At 42.8% G+C, this 20,923-nt stretch overlaps 1 protein-coding gene across 9 annotated transcripts in view; it reads right to left on the bottom strand.

Annotated features, from left to right (window-relative positions):
- The window catches only part of SAMD12 (sterile alpha motif domain containing 12), a 390,950-nt gene that overhangs the window by 348,141 nt on the left and 21,886 nt on the right, over positions 1-20,923 (bottom strand). For all 9 annotated transcript variants that reach the window (XM_047728620.1, XM_047728611.1, XM_047728612.1 and 6 more), the window contains one exon: positions 3,787-3,965. In XM_047728620.1, the coding sequence (XP_047584576.1) occupies positions 3,787-3,965 (179 nt within the window). The remainder of the gene's footprint in view (positions 1-3,786; positions 3,966-20,923) is intronic.

Raw genomic sequence — 20,923 nt, 5'->3', positions numbered from 1 at the left:
ACAGGTGACATGGGGAGGGATTGGTTTCCAAACCCAGCATGGCTGCAGTCCAAGCGGCGAGGCCACAGGCATGATGGGGAACTGGAACCAGGTTCCCTGTGTGAAGCCCGCCAACAGGAAAGTGCATATGGGATGGGGGTGGGGGAAGGGGGCACTGGGTTTGCATCATCAGTAGCAAAGAGATAGAAAGTCCAACTGAACCGCAAGGTAAAAGTCAGAGCTGTGACACCCCAGAAAGTTCAAGAGGCAAACATAAAAGCACCTCACAAAACGGTCTTCACAAGTGAAAGCACGTGAAGGCAAGAAGTCTCCAAGAGAACTCACTGCATTGGCAAATAACTTACCAGCAACAATGGGAAAGCCTGGGAGGAATACAGCCTTAAAAGGCAGAATATCGACTCAAACAAAAAAGTCCCAGTTGAGCTACTCAGGTTGATAACGCAATCCGAATAAAGATGCGAAGTCAATATGCTTAAAAACATGCGTCTCTTTTTTTTTTTTTTTTTTTTTTTTTTAAAGATTTTATTTATTTATTTGACAGAGAGAAATCACAAGTAAGCAGAGAGGCAGGCAGAGAGAGAGGAGGAAGCAGGCTCCCTGCTGAGCAGAAAGCCTGATGTGGGGCTCGAACCCAGGACCTGGGATCATGACCTGAAAAACATGCGTCTCTTTTAAAAAAACAAAAAACAAACCTCAAAACAGAAGTGAAGAGAACATTTTCCTTATAGTCTCAACTCCAGATATAAACCACTATTCAAATTGTGGAATAAACTTTTCCAGACTCAGTGAGGATTTTATATAGAAAAAGACCTTTTTACATAAATGGGAACACGCTATACACACTGTGCCCTTCTCCCCCACCCCCGCTTTAAATAATTATCACACTAATGTTCCCACATAAATACTGTCACAGATTGAATGTCTATGTTCTGTTAAAATTCATAGTTGACCCCAATGTGATGGTATAAACAGGTGGAAACTTTTGCAGGCGCCTAGGTCATGAGGCTGGAACCCTCAGGAATGGAATTCATGCTCTGAAGGAGGCTCCAGAGAGCACCCTTGTCCCTTTCCACCATGTAACACAGGACACGATGGCCGACTAGGAAAAGGAGGCGGGCCCTCTTCAGACCGAATCTGGTGGCACTTTGATCTTGAACTTCCCAGTCTCTAGAACGTGAGAAATACATTTCTATTGTTTGGGGGACCTGGGAGGTTAAGCATCTGCCTTTGGCTCAGGTCACAACCCTGCTCATCCAGTCATCAGGCTCCCTGCTCCGCAGGGAGTCTGCTTCTCCCTCTGCCTATTGTTCCCCCTGCTTGTGGCTCTCTCACTTTCTCTCAAATAAATAAGATCTTCAAAAAAATAAGTTTCTTTTTTTGATAAGCCACCTAGTCTGTGATATTTTGCTATAGAAGCTTGAACAGACTACGATAAATACATAAGTCCCCTTTACCCTTATGAAGGGGAGGATTCGATCCCATTGCATGAACAGACATAGTTCCTCTAGCCAGCACACTAGGAATGGACATTTGAGCTCTTCCCAACATTTTCATATTGTAAATCATGCCAGAGTGACCACTGTCCCGCAGTCATTTTTGCACATCTGGATGATTAATTCTCAGGACAAATTCCTAGAGAGAGAATTATGGACTCAAAAATTACACATATTTATGATTTTAGTAACTACTATCAGACTTTCCTCCAGAAAAACTGTACCAATTTATACTACTGAGTGGCTTTAAATGCACACATTTCTAGTTAGAATTTTTTTTTTTTTAAAGTTTAGGTCAAGTTACCCGAGATTCACTTATTTATCCAAGAAAAAAAGAAGAAAACGCACAACAAAACACATTTAACTGTGTTTGCACATGCACATAACAAGTTCATCCTGTGGCATGGAAGGTTCAGTGTAAGTAACGATGTAGGTCCACAGTAATCACACTCTCATCCTTACTTTTAATTCTGCTCCCCGACCCCCTCACCCACACCCCCAGCCCCAGCAACCACCACTGTCATCAGGTCCTCCATAAAGAAAAACAAATACTTTGTCTAAGCTTTACTAAAACTTCTGGTCTGTTCACTCCTAAATAGGATGTCAATGTGAAAACAATCTCCTTAACCCCCTTTCACTGTAGATGAACAGGATAATTCTGTTCATCTGTTGAATTCTGTTCAAAATGAATCTGGTTTCCCATTTGTGGCCTGGTCCACTCCCAAGGAAAGGCTCGTTATAGACTACTGCATTCTCTGTGAAGCACGTTTTCAGCAAAGCAACCATAAGGGATCTCAAGGCAAAGGCAAACGCTACCAATGTGAAATGCAGGAATTACTACCATATCCCATAGTCTAATTCACAAGTAATCACATCATGTCAGATTTAAACAAACCTTTATAGTCCTGGATGGTTTTCAAATAAGAGATAATCTGGAAATGTTTAGAGTTCAATTGAAATCAGACAAATAACAGCTTATCTATTTTTAATACCTATTTCTAATTTTTACCTAATTTTTCACTTCTCTAATTTTTAATATTTTTAAGCAGCCCTTTGAAAAGATCCTACTCAAGCTATATATCTTCCTAGTGAAAGATCCCGAGTACTTTTTTTTGCCCCTTGCTCTTTCAAGATGCCGGTGTAGCATCAGAGACTGAGGAGGTTTAAATCTAACGGGATAGAACAGGGCTCACCTATTTCCAGCTCTGCTCACAGACCAAACTTCAACCATACGCCAACTTCCTAGGAGATGCAATGTCTCTCCGCTAAAAAGCTCAGAGCACAGTATGTGCAAACTCCTGGCTCCTCATTTCCCTTGCTCTACAACACACACAAGCATGCACTTCAGGTCATCAGTTTTAATTATCCATACTCGAGAAAGGAAGTAACAATAGTCATTATTCAAAATTGCAGATAAAGCAGAGAAATTCCCATTCGATTCTGGATGATGTTCGGAGTGGGGAAGGAGTTGATTATAGGACAGCCTAGTGACCTTTCCACTTCACGTTTTCTTGGGCGATTGTAACCTTTGCTTTCCAAGGCACGCACGGATTCATCCTGCAAGGAAATTCCTTTGCAGAGAATGCGAAAGGGAGAAACCGAATACCGTACGAAAAGGACTTTAATTTCCAAGGAGCGAACGAATATGAACATCTTCCATGGCCCCCAAACATGAGCATCTTCACGGATTTCAGAAAAAAATCCATCTACAGCCAGTTCCATTGTGGAAAACCTTCAGAACAGGTGGTCCTTACTAAAGGATCATCGACCCACCCCGTCCCATCTTACTGGTGTGTTCTGTGCCTACATCTAAGACTAAAAAGAAGAATCCAAAACCAAAGTAGACACGGTTGTCTCTTTCACTGACTGGAGTCCTGTTTATGACCGTCTACCTCATGGAACTGTTACAGGGACACAAGAGGCCGTACACCAAGAGTCTTGGAAACAGTACCTGGAAGGTATCGGTTTAATAAAAACACCAGAGATTGACAGTGTGTGTCTGCAAAAGTCCCCCAAACACATGGGTCACTGGGACTTTTATAAAATCCTTCCAATGCACAGTCTTATTTTATCTGCTCAATCCAATGGTGGAGGGAGTTTTTATGATCTCTACAGAAGAATCTGAGGCCTGGAGAGTCCCATGATATGCCTAACGTCATAAAATGATAAATCTGAGCCTGGCAAACGACCATGAGTAGTGAAACAGCACCCTTTGTTCTCTGTGGCTGGACCACAACATTTTTATCAGGGCTGTAACCCTGGAATCTCCTTAACTGGGTGGACAGTGACCTACCTTAGCCGTCTCAGCTTCTGTTGGCAGTCGCTTGGGGGTTCCTTTTTGGTCAAGTACCTTCTGAAAACTTTTGTTTTTAATGGGTTGAGATTCCACAGCTTCCCCTTCAATCTGCAGTTTAATGCCTTCGGCCCGGGAGGAGTGATCGACAGCCCGGGGATTCAAGCCACAGTGGAGAGCTAGGAGAGAGGGAAATATTTAACTCCAAACAAGGTCTAACAAAGAAGGTGCCCATGATGGTATTTTATCTGACCTAAGCAGGAAGAAACAAGGCAGCAGCAAGTCTGGAGGCAGCAAGTTTGTGGTAACTATGGGGAAACCTCTGGGGAGAAGGGAGCATGGTGTGGCGGGCACCCTGAGCTCTCAAGTCAGAAAAGACTTCGGTACAAACCCAGAAGCCGTCACTTCCAACTTCTCTGACCTTGGGCAAGATACTAACTCCCCCATCACAGATGAGAATACCAAAGTAGGCAACTTCGTTACTGCAACCCACACACCCAACTAGTTGAACCCCTGCCCTTGAGCTCTCGTCTCTGCCTCCATCTGCCTCGCACTCACTGCCCAGCTATTTGCGGAACACTTAGGAGGTGCCATATCCTGGAAACATGGATTTATATAGGACAGATGTTCCCTTCAAAGATGTTATGGCCCAATAGGAGAGTCAGGAAAAGGTGATTTTGAACGAGTTATGTTTGCTATATGAAAGAAAAGGAAAGTCCAACGTGGAGGGTTCCAGGGAGTCAAGCCTAGTGGCCTCTGACTTTTCCTGTCTTATGCTCTCCACATCCTCCAACGTGGATACCTCCGCGAAGTCTACAGCCCGTTTTCTGAGCATCTTTATTCGTTCAACACATTACTTACTGAGCCACTCCACTGTACCCAGTATCCTCAAAGAAATAGCAATGAGTGTTATGGGAACCATACATTTTGCCCCCAGATGAACTCCATGAACCACCAGGGGGTGTGGGGCTGGCTATGTATAGGCACATATAGAGTGTGTGTGTGTGTGTGTAGTAAATTATCTCACGTGTGTGTGTGTGTGTGTGTAGTAAATTACTCACGTGTGTGTGTGTGTGTGTGTGTGTGTGTGTGTGTGTGTGTGTGTGTGTGTAGTAAATTATCTCACCTCACAGGGACCCTACCCCTTCAAATTTGGTGAATTTGAACCCTTTGGCCTCAGGGGACTCAGGGCCAGAACCTTCCCTCCATCCCCCTCAGGACTCTACCTCACCGATAACTTTTTACTCAGTATCTTCAGTAACCCCCCCTTTCTTAGCTGCTTCCCTATTAGACAACTGCCGCAGTTCTATAATTCTTCCTTACTCTGCACCCCATTCAGGTCAGAGTTTCCTCCTACCTGGTTTCCCAGAGAGCATGTGACACCTGAGAGACGAGGGTGGGCTTCCCAGAAGCGAGGCAGGTGTTCCCTCCCCACTCTCCACGCTCTCCTTAACAGGAACCATCCACTCCCACACTCCAGCACGGTCCACCTGCCAGTGATGCCCAAACGCTAACCGCGGCCCAGGAAGAGCCGTCAGGAGCTTCCGACGTGAGTCAAACCTGGAGCTCAAGATCCCAGTTCCAGGGTGTCCCTGATACCTCAAATTCAACATGTTCGAAACGGATCCTTGGTCTTTCTATACCACTCCCTCCCCAAATGCCTTTTCCAGTCTTCTCCAGTTACACAGAAACCAGAGTTATCCTTGGCAGGGCTCTCTCCACGATTCACCACAGCCCTTCCATCTCTCGCCAGGGCCGGCAAGCTCTACGCCCACAGCTGGGCTCCAGTCCGTCCACGTGGCTCCCTCCGCACTGCCATCACCCTGGTCCGAGCCACCCACGTCTCTCATCTGCACAGCTGACTTGCCCAAATGCTCTTCCTCCCTTGAGCCCCGGAACCCCACTTTTAAAAAACCTATGGGTCGGACTGTGAGACCCTTGGGCTTAGAACTTTCGAATGCCTTCGTTTTACACCTACATCATTCAAAAACCTGTATATGGCCAACAAGGCCCTGCATTTGTTGTCCCCTTCCTGCCTTGCCAACTTTATCACCCATAGAGCCCTCATTCACTCTACTCTGACCACACACTTCCTTTTCACACTTCCTACTTCTTGAGCACATCAAGTTCTTTCACACTTCCTGGATTTTGTACGTCATGCTTCTTTGCCTAAAATGTTCTCCCTGTTCCTCACCTAACTCCTACTCATTTGCCAGGTTTGGGCTTAAAGAAGGCTTCTTGAGAGAGGCCTTCCCTCCATCCTCTTCCTCATCCCCTGCCCCCACCCCGTGTTGGATCATTGTGCCTGGAACGGCACAATGTATTCAAATACTGAGTGAGCTTAAACTGCTGGTACAAAGGTCTATGTGCACGTGGTCTCATTTATGTCCCTTAATATGAAAATTATTTTTCTTTAATATGAAAATTACTTTCTCTTCTAGCTTCTAAGCTTCCTAGAGCCACGAACCGGCCTATTTCATGGTGCACAGGAGACATTCAACATGTACTAGTTCATGCCTCCCCCCTTACACTTTGTGCTGGATCTCAAATGATCTTCACAAAAACGCGGTGAGATGAACTACATTCATTTCACAGACAAGGGAAAGAAGACTCAAGGCACACAGTCACGAAAAGTGATGCAGGGATCTCCTGAAGATCACAAAGGTCCAGCATCGTTTATATGGATGATTTCAAGTTTTGGATGAGCAAAACCAAACTTAACAGTATGGAAAATTATTAGCTTTCAGAATAGGAAGTCCAGTAATGGTAAAAGGTCAGAGTTTATGGATTTGGCAGCTCAACAGGATTATCAAGGATTCGGATTTCTTTTTCATCTCTCCATCCTGCTATCCAGAACATCACCTGTGTATGTCCTAAGCCTGGGTACCCTCATGGCACCTAGAGTTACAAGCTTTTAGTTCTCATCTAGCAATAGTGACAGTTTAGTTGACTCTGTTCTCCTTCCCCTAATCCTCCTCCAAACTTTCATTTCTTTCTCATCAGCCCAAAGTGAATCACACACCCCTCAATGAACTAAAACCCTGGCAGTGGAGAAAGGGTTACCCTTAAACCAGCTGGCCCTTTGGCTCAAGTTCCCTTCGTCAAACCACACTGCTGTGATTCAAGAAGGCAGGGGCAGAATGGATGTTGGAGAACGGATCACAATGCCCAGTTGAGGCAGTGTAGAAAGAGAATTTAGTAGCCAAAACCTGTAAGAGCAGGAGGCTAACCACTGTTAATATCAAATCAGCTTCTCCATCTCCAAAGAATGGCCTATTTGTAACAAATATTCAGTATGCTAAAATCATGATTATAAAAACAAGTTTGCTTGTGAAGGGAGATGAAAGGTTAACATGGAATAGATTTGGACATTAGAGAAAGAACAATTTATAGCTTTGATCTTTCTCTGCAGCAATGATACCTGGATGATTCCTGCCTTGAAATTCACAGCCTCCGAATACCATAGACTTGCTGGTGGTTTCCAGTACCTCCTGTTTGCCTTCTGCACTAAATCAGACTCTCCTATTTCCTCCACCTTTGCTTGGGCTGGTCCGTCCTCCTAGAAAGAGGTTCTACTATGCCCTAGTCTTACTTGCTCCTTTGGGAGGCTAAGTTCACACACCCCATGTGTCAGCTCAGACCCTTTGAAAGCCTTCTAGGGAGTTTTTGGTTACCAGATCAAGAACCATTGGGCTAGGCTCCTTCCACATGGAGGAGGTCTCCCTCGCTGATCTGTCCACCTCTCCTACCACCACTACAAGTTCCTCAAGGGAGGTCCCTCCCCTTAGTCACCTCCAGGACCTCCACTCCCCAGTCTGGAACCCAGCACATAACAGGCCTTTACGTTAACACTGGTTCTTACTGAATGAAGGAGCAATCTCTTCCCTTTTTACAACGATGTCTTAAATCAAAAGGAAACGTCTCTCTGCTGGTAAACACCCAGCATTTACAACGTAAGGTAACGAGAGACATGAAGCAGAAGATGAGGTTTTGACTTGCTGCACACGTAGCCACCTTCCTCACACAAATATTTTAATCCTCCATAGCTGTTCCCTCCTCGCCTACAAACCCAGTAGTTGATTTAGGTTTTGTGCTTGAGTTTATTTATTTAAAACCATTTCTGACAGGTTTTGCTTTGTTTTCCTTGAAATTTCATGTCCTGAATATTTACACATCAAGTAACTTTCAAATGGCCTCTTTACAAGCTGTGACCTCCATTTCTTTGTTCATCAGGTAAAAGGTGTTTCCTCTGAGTTCTCTTTTCTGTCCTCATCGCTGCCCTTTCTTGTTTTCATTGAAGTTATTTACTCAATTTAATGGACTCAGCAGCTCACAGGTCAGCTCTGAGACCCTCTTCATGCTTCTCTGGTCTTCCTGACCCCTCTGTGCCTTCCTGATTTCTAGTTACGAAACGGACACTGTAAGCGATCACTGAGTGGTCTTTCCCTCAAGGGCGGCTCTCATTTTCCTCATGTTAAAGTTGCTGATGCTAAGTTCTTCAAAAATCAAGAATTAAAAACCAAAGTAGATTTCATAAATATTTCTTTTAAAAAGTTAGCAATAATAAAAATAAATTAAAAAAATAAAAAATTAAGTCCCTATTTTTTTTTTTTACTGCAATTGCACAGGCTTTCGCATTGTTTTTGAGATGCCACAGCAAAGCTACCAGCTCTGTTTCATGTAGACAAGCCCATCCCCTTATGCTCTGCTGCTGGGAACGTAAAATGGTGCAGCTGCTGTAACACTATATGGTGAGTCCTTAACAAAAACAAAACCAAAACCAAACAAAAAAAACTTAGGGGCATCTGGGTGGCTCAGTTGGTCAAGAATCTGCCTTTGGCTCAGGTCATGATCCCAGGGTCAGGTATATACCTTGCTTCTATATAAAGTTCCTGGGAAACGCAGCCTTTGTTTCATACCTCTTATAGAATATACACACAGCAGACCCTCTCTACATATCTGCTTCATTAATGGAGGTGCCTTATCATACTTTGGACTCAAATTCAGCATAGCATTACCCTCTAGAAATAATCTGGGCATCACAAGAGCCCTCTCTCTGTAGCAGACACTTCCCAGTGTTTTCCTCCTTACCCACAAGGTCACTCACTTTCCCAGCTTCCCTTGTAGCTACATGCGGCTGTGAACAGATTCCTGCCTATGGGACCTACGCAGAAGGCTGAGGTGTAAAGATGCAGTTCTGGAATGGACAGAAGAGACGGATTTTGATATTATCCCTCTCACCCACCTTACTGCCTCAAATGCAGAGGTGATACCCAGAGTGGCTATAGATCATAAGGCTATAAACATGAAAGCCAAGAGGCTAATAGCCACATGGGCTCTACCATCACTGAAGCTACTCAAACTGGGTTCTTAACTACCTACATCTGGACCTGATGCTACACGAGAAATGTAATCCTTTACCTAAGATGCCACTGAGTCAGGTCTTCTGTGACTTAAGATGAAACATACCAAACTAACACATGATTCCACTTAAACAACATATAATTACTTAGCTCTTTTTTTTTTAAGATTTTATTTATTTATTTGACAGACAGAGATCACAAGTAGGCAGAGAGGCAGGCAGAGAGAGAGGGGGAAGCAGGCTCCCCGCTGAGCAGAGAGCCCGATGTGGGGCTCGATCCCAAGACCCTGGGATCATGACCTGAGCCGAAGGCAGAGGCTTTAACCCACTGAGCCACCCAGGTGCCCCTACTTAGCTCTTCCTTAAGGATAAAAGAAAGAAGTTTCCCCCCAAAGAAAACTGAAATCCTAGCAAAATATTCTGCTATGGGTTTCATCACTCCCATTATGACTTGGAAAGCTGAATAAGTATAGTAATAACCTTAGCAAGGAAGTTGTACATTACAAATACATGTTATCAAGAAAAATACTCACAGGTGGAATCAATCCAGATGATATGATAAAGCCCTGATGGCAAAACTTACTCATTGGGGAGACCATGGTGCCCAGAAAAGTGCCTACGTCACTGATAAGAACTTATGCATGAATTAACGAGAATGTGTCCACGGGTGTCATATCACTAATGTTTTAACATGAATATATAACAAGTATACTAGAAATGTAGGTCTCAAATAAGAGCTTGGGTTAAGCTAATGGACAGGGCACAAGGTCTCTTTGGGCAAAGAAACCTGTTCAGCAGTCATCTGCTAAGGCAGGGTCAGCAAACTATGGCCCATAGGCCAGATCCAGCCCATTGCCTGTTTATGTATGGCAGAAACAGTTTTACGTTTTTAAGTGGTTGGGGGGAAAAAACTAAAAGGGATATTTGTGATCTATGAAAATTACATGAAATTCACATATGAAGGTTCCTAAGTTTTACTGGAACACAGCCACAATTATGTTTTCTATGGCCACCACTGTGCTACAATGGCACAATGGCAGAAGTGAGTAGCTGTGACATACCATATGGACTGCAAAAACTAAATATTTATGAGCTATCCTTTTATTAAAAAAAAGTTTGCTGAGCCCCGTTCTAGGGTAGAATACATCCATATCCTGGAGGATACTGGGTTCTGAGAACTGTAGCCCCCTCCACCATAACAAGGTAGAACTCCCGCATCTTTGAGGAACTCACCTTCTACTTACTCTGTACTCTCCCCCATTCCCAGGCAATTTAAGTAAGCTCAATTATATTTGATTTTATCATTTGGGTCAGACCAGGAGGAGACCAAATAGGATTTCTAGACCTCTCCTTGGTCAGCTAAATGTGGTATTCCATATATTTATATAATATGTACATATTATATAAATATACATATTATATAATATACATTATATACACACATTTTATATATATATACACATACCAGTTTAATGTGGTATTCCATATATATATGTATGTGTATACACACACACACACACACACACACATCAGCTAAATGTGGTATTCCATTATATAAAGACACACACACACACATACACACACACACACACAGAAGCTTAACACTTCTAAATACAGGGTTGGAGTCCTTTCCTACTTTCAAAAAGAATAGGAGTAAAATACAAATTTCTGCTAACTCAGAGGCCTTAAAAAAATCACATGTCCATTCTCAACAATTCTGTAACTGACCAGGAATAGACAGTTCCCCATCCGTTACGAAGACAGGGCTGGAGAGAAAGGCACTCTTCTGATGAGAGAAAGGAGCAGATATCATGAGACATGATGGGCTGAAATCCCCAAATACTCTTATTGTCCCCAGAAGTCTGCCCAGTGGGAGCCCCAGTAGCTACTGTGTGGCCACCAGAGCTGGGGCTAGATGACTGTCCATCCCAGCCAGATGTGCAGACCACATGAAGCTGGGTCAGGACATTGCCTCCTCTGAGCCCCATGAGGCACCCTCATCCTGGCTCACTCACCTGGAGAGGCTGTCGCCTTTGTAAAAGAGTTTGCTATCAGGGACCCTCGCTCCCCCAAAACTAAGAGTGACAGTTACAGCAAACATTCACGCTTCCTACTCATGATATATAACTAGACCATCTAAATGCAGCAGAAATTAAAACAATCCTTAACACAGGTCACCATCAGAATGGGGAAAGGCTTTGGACAAGCTCTAAGGCGCAAACGTTAACTCCTCTCTTCCAGGAGGAGAAAAGTACCACAGATAGGGTCATAGGTTCTGTGAAGTTTTAGACAGAGGTCTCAGGTATCAGAGAGAAGGAGGTCATCTACAAGGGTGACTCAAACATTTTTAACCAGGATACTGTAAGAAACGTATTTCAAACTGTGAACCCATGCCCAAACACATCTGTGTAAATAAATGAACTGAGCCAAGTTTCATAAAACTTTATTTTTCTTTACTGTATGTGACCTACTCTGATTTTTCCTTAGGTCTTTACATTTTTAAATCAAATAGTGCCTCAGATGCTTCTAAAAGAATAGACACACTTCTCGCCATTTGTCCCGCTAAGAAAAAAATGAAAACCCCGGACATTATAGAACACAAACACAGAGAGCTTTGAAAGGTAGGGGAGAAGGCAGTCCTTTGGGTGACTCTAGAACTCAAGACAAGACATGATGTGCATTCTGTGGGTTTTGTTTTCATCTACATTCCATACTTAGAACTGAAGAAGTCTACCACCTAGAAACCTCAAAGGGCACAAACAAATCAAAGACAAAAGCCTGCTGTCTCTAAGCAAAAGACTACAACAGGGATAGTCTAACAAGACAAACCTTTAGACAGTAACTGCTCTACTCCAACATCACAGAAAAAAAAAAAAAAAGTAACCCAATCACCCCCACCAACAAACACTGAGTGAGAGCCTAGATTGCCACCCTCCCCAGGCTGTACGAAAGTACTCCAAAACCCCCAAGAGGGTGGGGTCATAGAAAGTCACATAAGGAGCCCAGACTTTCATATCTGTCAATGATTATCAAGGCCACCTCCTCACCTGCAGTGTCCATCAAGCTGATGTGAGAAGGCTGGACCTCCATGTCCACCCAGCAGTAAGGTGGCTCCTCCTTTCTGGGATGGTGTCAGAGGAAGCCTGGTGCAGAGTCAGGACTTCACCACCACCCAGTGATAATGAGACCCTAACTCCCAGGTAACATCTGGCCAGAGTGGTCTCCAAGCCAGCTAAAAACAAAGTTTAAGTATGATTAAGTCTCATAAAACGAAAATGTCCAGGTTTTGATTAGAGGGAAAAAAAAAAATTGGCAGATGGCAACACCAAGATGACAGAAATCTCAGAACTATGGACAAAGATTTGAAAGCAGCCATGATAAAAGTCTTTAATGAGCAATTATACCTGACACAAAGAAGATAGAAAGTTTTAGCCAAGAAACAAAGTTGCAAAGAAATAAAAGTCCAAAAGAAGCATCAAATGCAAATGCTATAATTCAAATGTGATAACCAAAATTAAAAGGTCAACACAGGAGTTCAATAGCCCACTGAAAAAGAAAGATTTCATTGCAAAAAGTAGGAGCTTTCTCATAAGTAGAAATGGAAATGTTCTAGATCTTGCTTTGGTTATATAAGTATCAAACTCAGAACTCAACACTTAAGCTTAATATACAATAGCAAGCATGTATCTTAAGAATGAAACAAACAGAATACAGACATTAGATATACTTTTTTTTAAAGTTTTTATTTAAATTCCAGTTATCATACAGTGTAATACTAGTCTCAGGTGTACAATTTACAGATTCAGTACTTCCATACCTCATCCCGTGCTCATCCCAAATGCACTCCTTAATCCCCTCTCCCTCCCTTCTGGTCACTGTCAGTTCATCCTCTATAGTTAAGAGTCTGTTACTTGGTTTGGCTCTTTTCTTCCCTTTGCTCGTTTGTTTTGTTTCTCAAATTCCACCTATGAGTGAAATCCTATGGTATTTGTCTTTCTCTGACTGATATATTTTGCTTAACATTAAACTCTCTAGCTCCATTCATATCACTGCAAATGGCAATTTGCATTTATTCTTTTTGGTGGCAGGGTAATAATATCCGTGTGTGTGTGTGTGTGTGTGTGTATCTTTATCCATTCATTAGCTGATGGACATTTGGGTTGTTTCCCTAATTCTGTTATTATAGATAATATTGCTATAAACATTGGGGTGCATGTATTCCTTTGAATTAGTATTTTTGTATTTTTTTTAGAGATTTTTTTAATTAACATAATGTAGTATTTGTTTCAGAGGTACAGGTCTGTGATTTATCAGTCTTTTTGGATAGAGTTGAGAAATGATTTTTGAATCCTGTTTTTATTCCTATCGCTCTCCCGCACCCAACACAGCTACCCATTGAGTCAAGTCCAAGTTCTACTTTCTTGCCGTATGTTGATAAAGTGAGATAACCTACAGAATACCTGACGTCAGCCAAGCGTTCAATGAACACCAATCTCCATTTTTACCTTACTGCCCTCCTCTGTCACAACAGAGGAATATTTAACATTAACAATATTTATCATTAACATCTTTAACAATTGTTGAGTCAACAAAACAGCAGTACTATATCTTTAAAGGGCAAACACGGTAGAGACTTTAAAAGGGACAATCCTGAATGAAAAGGGCAAACTGAAGTGAAATTTGAGGGTTGGGGGAGAGGGCGGGGAGGATGGCTCAGAAGGCAGAGAACAGCTTCAAACATACAAACAACCTTGGTGAGTTGAGGAATGTGCAGCTTGTAACACATTTTCTGCTGGTGAGCAGACGGCAATCCCTGTCAAACAACACTAATGGAAAGAAGCGACTAATCGTTGAGGAAGCCTACATATTAGTGTGGGATTTCAGGAAGGGAGGAAGAAGCAATGGTACAAAGTTAACAGAGACAGAGGACTTTTCATCTCCTATCAGTAAGGTGTTAGAAATCAGATAGGAGGCTTTCACAGTCTCTGGTTAGTATGCCCATCACTGTCAGTAACCGTCTAACCATGATGCCTTAACAGGTGGAATGTGTGCTATGGGAGCGTCATAACCTCTAACCTCCCATGTCTGCAGGAGCATGCGCATATAGCTGTCCCCATCTGCAATCCCTGCGGCCCAGGGAAGTGTGTGGGATGGGCTGCCGCAGTGCCCCTGCCTGCCAGGGCCCAGCCAGCCCCCTCTCCCAGCCAGGGCTCTGGGAATGGCTCCAGGTAAAGCCAAAACACGGAAACCGAAGTTGCCTCCATTCCCATCTGGGAGGCCAGGTGTCCTCACACTTCTGCCTTCTTTGTCTCAGTGGTCAGCGCTGGAGCCCACAGCCCCAGCAGACAGTCCTCACCCAACAAAGCCAGAGGCCAAGCCTGATCTGTCCCCTGTGCGCCTGGAGTCATGGGCCTGGCGTGTCAGTATTTATTGCCCCCGTAAGTGCTGTACTCTGGACTGAAAGGCCTACCACTTCTGCCCACCATCCTCAGCAGTCCTCCCAGGGCCCAGCCAGGAGAACTGTGGGCCCAAGAACCTTCTCATGTTCTCCCTCCCTGTGCCTGTCCTGTCAATCCCTGGCCTAGAATGCTCAAGAACCAGAGCCTGACCATGACTGGGGCTGCAGGGGAAAAAGGGGGCAGAAGGGAGGGAAAGAAATGGTAAGCAACTTGGTTAAGGCCACCATGAAAATGGAAAAAGGGGAAATGAAAACAAGGCCTCTTTTATCACAAACAACATTGTCCCCACCACACAGGATACTCTGGGGAATAAGAGCTATTTTTAACTCCCTCTACATCTTGATTATTACTTAGTTGGTAAAACCATGGACTTCGGAGTTGCATAAATCTGGCTCTACCACTGTCTAGCTGTGTGGCCTTGAGCAAATTACTTAAGTTTAGGTTAAGGTTATCTAACCTATAATATTGGAATACTCTTAACTTCTTTATAATGTTTTAGAACAATTAAATGAAATGTATTTAAAGTGCTCAATGCTTGGCATATTGAGTGATGTTCAACAAATGTTAACTGTAGCTTTATTACTTCCTTTGCTCTTATTAGTATCTTAATCATCTTGATTTTGTCAGGAACAACTATGTTTACCCTTAGAAAAAAAAGAGGTGACTGGGAAGACAAAAGTTAAGAAAAAGACTTGAGAAGAAAGAGAAACTTAAAATTCTCTTGAAAGTGTAATCCTGGTAACTAAAGAAAAATGAATATGTCAGGCAAAAATAAGTATGTGTCCAATCACAGAAACACTCAAAAGGCTTGATAGGTTCCAGTCTGACTTGAAGAATGGGAGTGCTCCCTTTCCCCGAGGGGCTGGAGTGAGCACAGGCAATCTTGTTTGCTCGCACTTTCTATTCAGAGTGACTTGCAGGAACACTCAAGTTTAACCAGTCCCATTACTGTTTTACTTTATCTTCATAAATGTATGTGTGTACGTATGTGTGTGTATGCACAGATGCGCATAAGTCAAGGGCCATGGTCGCTAAAAGGAGACCCATAGCAGAGTTAATGGGCAGATCTTAATTTATGGATGGAGAATCTGCATCTTCAAACTTGTGACCTGAGGACGAGAAGTAGTTCAGAAAGGTCGATAGAGCCATGAATACATACATAACTTGCTAAATAAAAAATACTCCTTTGAAATTTCTCAGGTTTACTAAGAAAATGGATAAAATGCCACCCAAGTCAGCATCACAAATTGTAGCTCAAAACTCCTTAGTCAATCTGGGAAGCCACACTGTCCAATAAGGGAACCTGATAGTAGCCTGCGGCTATTTTAATCACAATTAGATAGAATTTTTAATTTAGTTCCTCAGTAACACCAGCCGCATTTCAATAGCCACTCAGGGATGTGACCACCATACTGGACAGTGCAGATTACTGAACATTTCCATCACAAAGTTCCAGTGGGTAGTGCCAATTGACAAGATCAGTATCTTTCTGCCCAATGTTAAAATCAATTTGCTCTGTTCCATAAATGTTTCTTGGAGAAAAACAAAACAAAACAAAAAACCCAGCAACTGAGATTGATGCAAATAATTTGACTTTTCTCTATTTTTAAATTGTCTTAATCATTTAAATAACCATATGTACCTTTTAGGGATAAGAGGAAAAAAAGATAAAATGCCACATCAGGAGTTTCACAAAATTTTTGCTCTTAGAATGAACCGCACTTTCAGCCTGTTGCTCTTTTACAGAAGTAGATCAGAGGGTGTATAAGAGTGACTTCTTATTTAGTTATTTTAGACAACAGTCAGATCTTTATTACCCAAACTGGTTGCTTCTGGGTTGCAGATCAGTGCTATTTTTGTTGTTAAATGATTTTGGGGACCCAAGATTATCATGGAAGGGTATAGAGATAAACCGGGAATCAGAGAAATCGGTTATGGCAAAGCTCACAGTCTCAAAGTTTCTGAAAGAATATCTCCCAAAGGTCTATCCAGAGAGGACAGAGAGAGGACGAACATTTTATTGGTCCTCGGTGAAATGGAAAAGAAAACAACAAAAAACCAGAGCGCCTCAGGAGTTTTCCACTGGCCAAAATTTTCAGGATAAAGCCTTGTCTTTTGATATTGTCTTCCCTGCATTTGTGTGTGTGTGTGTGTGTGTGTGTGTGTGTGTTAAACGCTTATCTTTTATGAAATTGGATAAGAGGTATGTGTTTCTGCACACAGGAGCTTTAAAGTTAGCAAAAGTTACATAAACGGTGAGTGTCTCCATTAAAAAAAAAAAAAATTACTAGTCTATAAAAGTTAAAGGCTAATGACCAAAAATAAGCAGGCCAAAAGTTACGTGCAGATGGCATGAGAGCAAGGCAGGTTGGGAATAAGAGCTGCGGAGAAAGTAATGAGAGGTTTCAAAAATTGAGAAAAGGATTACTTCCATGGAAAAAACAACAACAACAACAACAACAACAACAACAAAAAACCAGGCAAGACAGCATAGAACTTGGTATTTCAGATAAGTTTTGAAGAGGCCAATTGCATCCATACATCAGGGAAGGTAGCCAAGCAGAGGGACCAATTTAAATGAAAGTACAGATTAGGCAAGATTAGAGCATTTATAAGGAAGAGCAAATCATTTGAAAAGAAAATATGGAGATAAGACAGAAGGATAATCAGGGAGCAGATTAGGAGTGTATGAATTTTTGGTATTAGGATCAGAAGTCTGGAATTGTTCACCGAACAATTGGAAAGCGAAGAAATGCTTTGAGCTGAGGGAAACAGCCAATGTTGTATTTCAGTAATAAGGATGAATAAACACGGGACAATATTCATCTGTTGAGGTGAGCTGCATCTTAAAGGATGCTCACAAGTCTCATTAACACAGTCTCCCCATTCCGACACATACTTAATATTCCTTAATCCTAACTCCCAAAGCATTTATCTGCACTACACAAGGCAGTACGTGGCCATTTCAAGTCACTACTGCAAAAATTAGGCATCCAATAAATCAAGTGGTTGTTAATGATCAACTTCAAAACCTGTGTCCTTTTAAATACCGGGCCCATAATAGAGGCTACGTGATGATTGCTGATACAAGCCAACATATCCCACAGCCCTTATGTTCCCACCCATGAGTCCTACAGTTGAACACTGGTGGGCGGGCGTGCATCATGTGGACATTTTAATCACATATATAAACACCACCCTAAGAGACAACTAAAGAAACTACAACACAAATAAATGGTAGAAAGCATGGCTGTGTATTTAAGAAAGGATTTATATTCCTACTTAGCCTTGCAAATCAAATGATGCTTCTAAAATATTTTACCAGGTTCCTCATTGGTCTAGATCTTCTTGGCTGGTACACAAAAAAACAAAAACAATTCTACAGAATACACGCTGAAAGATTAGCAATTCATTTTATGGTGGTGTAAATTATTTCTGAAGATGCTTCTAGTCAGTTCTCAATATGATAGACATTAAAACACTGTAAACACCAACTGTTACAATCTAAACCTCGCCTTTCAGATTAAAGAGAAGGGGAAAAATCAGGTATACAGAGCTCAGATCAGAGAAAAATCTATCAAACCAACCACTTGCCTCCTTGGCCTCTGCCATTGGAAGCCATTAGGAAGCCATTAGGAAGATGGCACCCCACTTCATGTTTTCGAATTTCAGCCAAAATCTTCAAGCTCTGCCCTATCTTCCATCTTCCACCCACTCACTCCTCCCATAAGGCTATAAACATGCTCAAGTCTCACCCTACCTAATAATCCTCCCCAACTCTGTTGTTTACTTATTAACAAACTACTCCCTTCTTTGTCCCTTCCCCAAAGTAAGACCACTAAAAGTACATTGTTAGGCAGACCTAGATGAGCACTATTCTAAGCACATTACATCCTAGGTTAGATCAACTTATTGTTTGATAAATATTCACCCTCCCCACCCCCTTCCTTTAGAGCAGAGAGTGTATCCCTATCTAATGACTTTGGCCTGGGCCATACCAGTTACCTTGGCCAATAGCTAGAAGTGGACAGATGTGAGCAGTGGAGTTAAACACACTTAACGGGGCACCTGGGTGGTACAGTCAGTTAGGCATCTGACTTTTGGTTTCAGCTTAGATCCTGATCTCATGGTTGTGAGCTCCAGCCCCTAGATAAAGTCCTCTCTGAGCACGGAGTCTGCTTAAGACTCTCTCCCACTCTTTCTCTCTCTACCACAGGTGCTCGCTCGTGTGCTCTCTAAAATAAATCTTTAAAAAATCATGCATACAAAGTTTGTTTTGGCCTCTTAACGACTTGTGATAACCAGAAAAAGAACATGCCCCAGAGACTACTGCCCCTTCAACCTGTACCCCAGAGTGAGAGACACAGAGCAGAACTGACCCCAACCTAAAGTAAGGAACCAAGTCTGGCCTCTCTTGGGAGAGAGGTGGAGAGAACTGGAGAGGGTGGCAGGTACCAGACCCACAGGGGCCTAGAATTCCCTTGCTCTTTATCCTTAGGCCAGTGGGGGATCTTTAGGATATAGCTTCTAGAAGTCTTCTCCATTCCATCCAGATGCTGTTTGGGGTCCCTCTAGATCCTTCAGAGCCAAAGCATACTATTACAGACACATGCACTACAATACAATTATTGTTTGAGTTTCCCACATCACTATTCTGACCGCTCCTCCCACAAGGGTTACTCTATTTCATGCTAAAGTCACGACAATCACTGGACTCTGATAATGTCAATGAAAATTCAGAGGAACAGATGTTTGAATTGATGGGTGAGTCTTACCCCTTCAAGCCCAGGACCTAAACATTTCAGAGATAGGAAAAGAGAAAGACATCCAAAGGCAGAGAAGCAATCCATAAGAGCTATGCCGATCCCAGAGCAGATCCCAAATTCTCGCTCTACAGGCAGCAGAACCAAATCAGGGAGCAGCTGCTGAGAGAGGAGGTGGTTCTGCCAGCTGATACTGAAATAAACCAGAGAATAATGGGCATTTCATCAGCCATAAGCCCTTTACTCCCATGTGCACGGCTGACTCCTTGTTGTGCAAGTCTCATCTCCGTGAAGACAGTCCTAACCATGCAATCTAAGCAGCTTCCCAGGCAAACACTATCCCATCATTTTGTTTTGATTCTCTACATGGCACGTGGTACTGACACTGAATGGTGTTATGTGTTTCCTGTCCATGTCCAGCAGAAGTTTTAAGTGGTAAGAGGAGGAGTCTGGCCTGTGTCACTCACTGATCTAACCCTAGCACGGTGCCTGACACGTGCACAGCACTCAGTGAACAGCCGTTAAATGAATGGACTAAAGAGAACGACGTGCCTTCTTTCTACACATCCTTTTCTCTAGTATGTGTTTTCCTCTGCAAGGCTGCCTCAGATGTTCCCGTTTAACTGGGACCTTTGAAGTCCTATAATACATACAAAGTTTAATGTACATATGTGTCTGCATTTTTATGGGTAAAGGAAGCCTAGCTAACAGAGAATCCAATTCCATACAGGTACATACGAACTGAATTAGGTCCCCCCAATTCATATGCATCTTAACCCCAATGTGACTACATTTGGAGAGAGGACATTTAAGGAGGTAATTAAGGTTAAATAGGCCAGAAGAGTGGATCCTAATCCAATAGTAGCATCCTTATAAAAAGAGGAAGAGATAGCAGGGATGTATATGCACAAAAGTTAAAAGAAAAAAGAACAAAGGAAAGGAAAGGAAAAGAAAGGAAAAAGAAAAGAAAAAGGCAATTTGCAAGCCTAGGTGACAGGTCTCAAGAGAAACCACACCTGCTGACACCTTGATCTTGGGCATCTAGCCTCCAGAAATGGGGGAAACTCTCTACTGTTCAAGTCACGCAGTCTGTGATATTTTGGAGAACGGTCTTAGGGAACTCATACAGTATTCCTATGAAGGTTAAGAATCACGACTAAGAAACTACCATTTATTTGAGCGCCTAAGTAGGCTGTATTCCTTATACACATCAATATACGACAATCCTGCTGGAATACGATTGTTCCCATTCGACAGACCTAAACCCAGTCAATAGTATGTCTGCACATCAGACTCACCTGGAGAACTTGCAGAGTCACTCATACCCAGCAAACTGGGAGAGAACCCAAGTTAAATTGTCCTCAAGGAGCCCAGGCATCAGGTACTTCTAATGACTGGCCAGAATTAAGACCCACTGAGTGAGGGACCCTAACCCCCAAACCTCGGAAGACTGATTACCAGCCTCCCCACATGCGGCAACTACCACTGCTCGACTGTCAATGCAATCCTGCTCACGGCATGCTCTGTGAATCTGGGTTATTTTGTCCCAGTCC

The sequence above is a fragment of the Lutra lutra genome, chromosome 4 (assembly GCF_902655055.1).
Source record: "Lutra lutra chromosome 4, mLutLut1.2, whole genome shotgun sequence".
Taxonomy (NCBI): domain Eukaryota; kingdom Metazoa; phylum Chordata; class Mammalia; order Carnivora; family Mustelidae; genus Lutra; species Lutra lutra.
The sequence above is the reverse complement of the archived record's forward strand: the minus strand, read 5'-3'. Positions and strand labels throughout refer to the sequence as shown.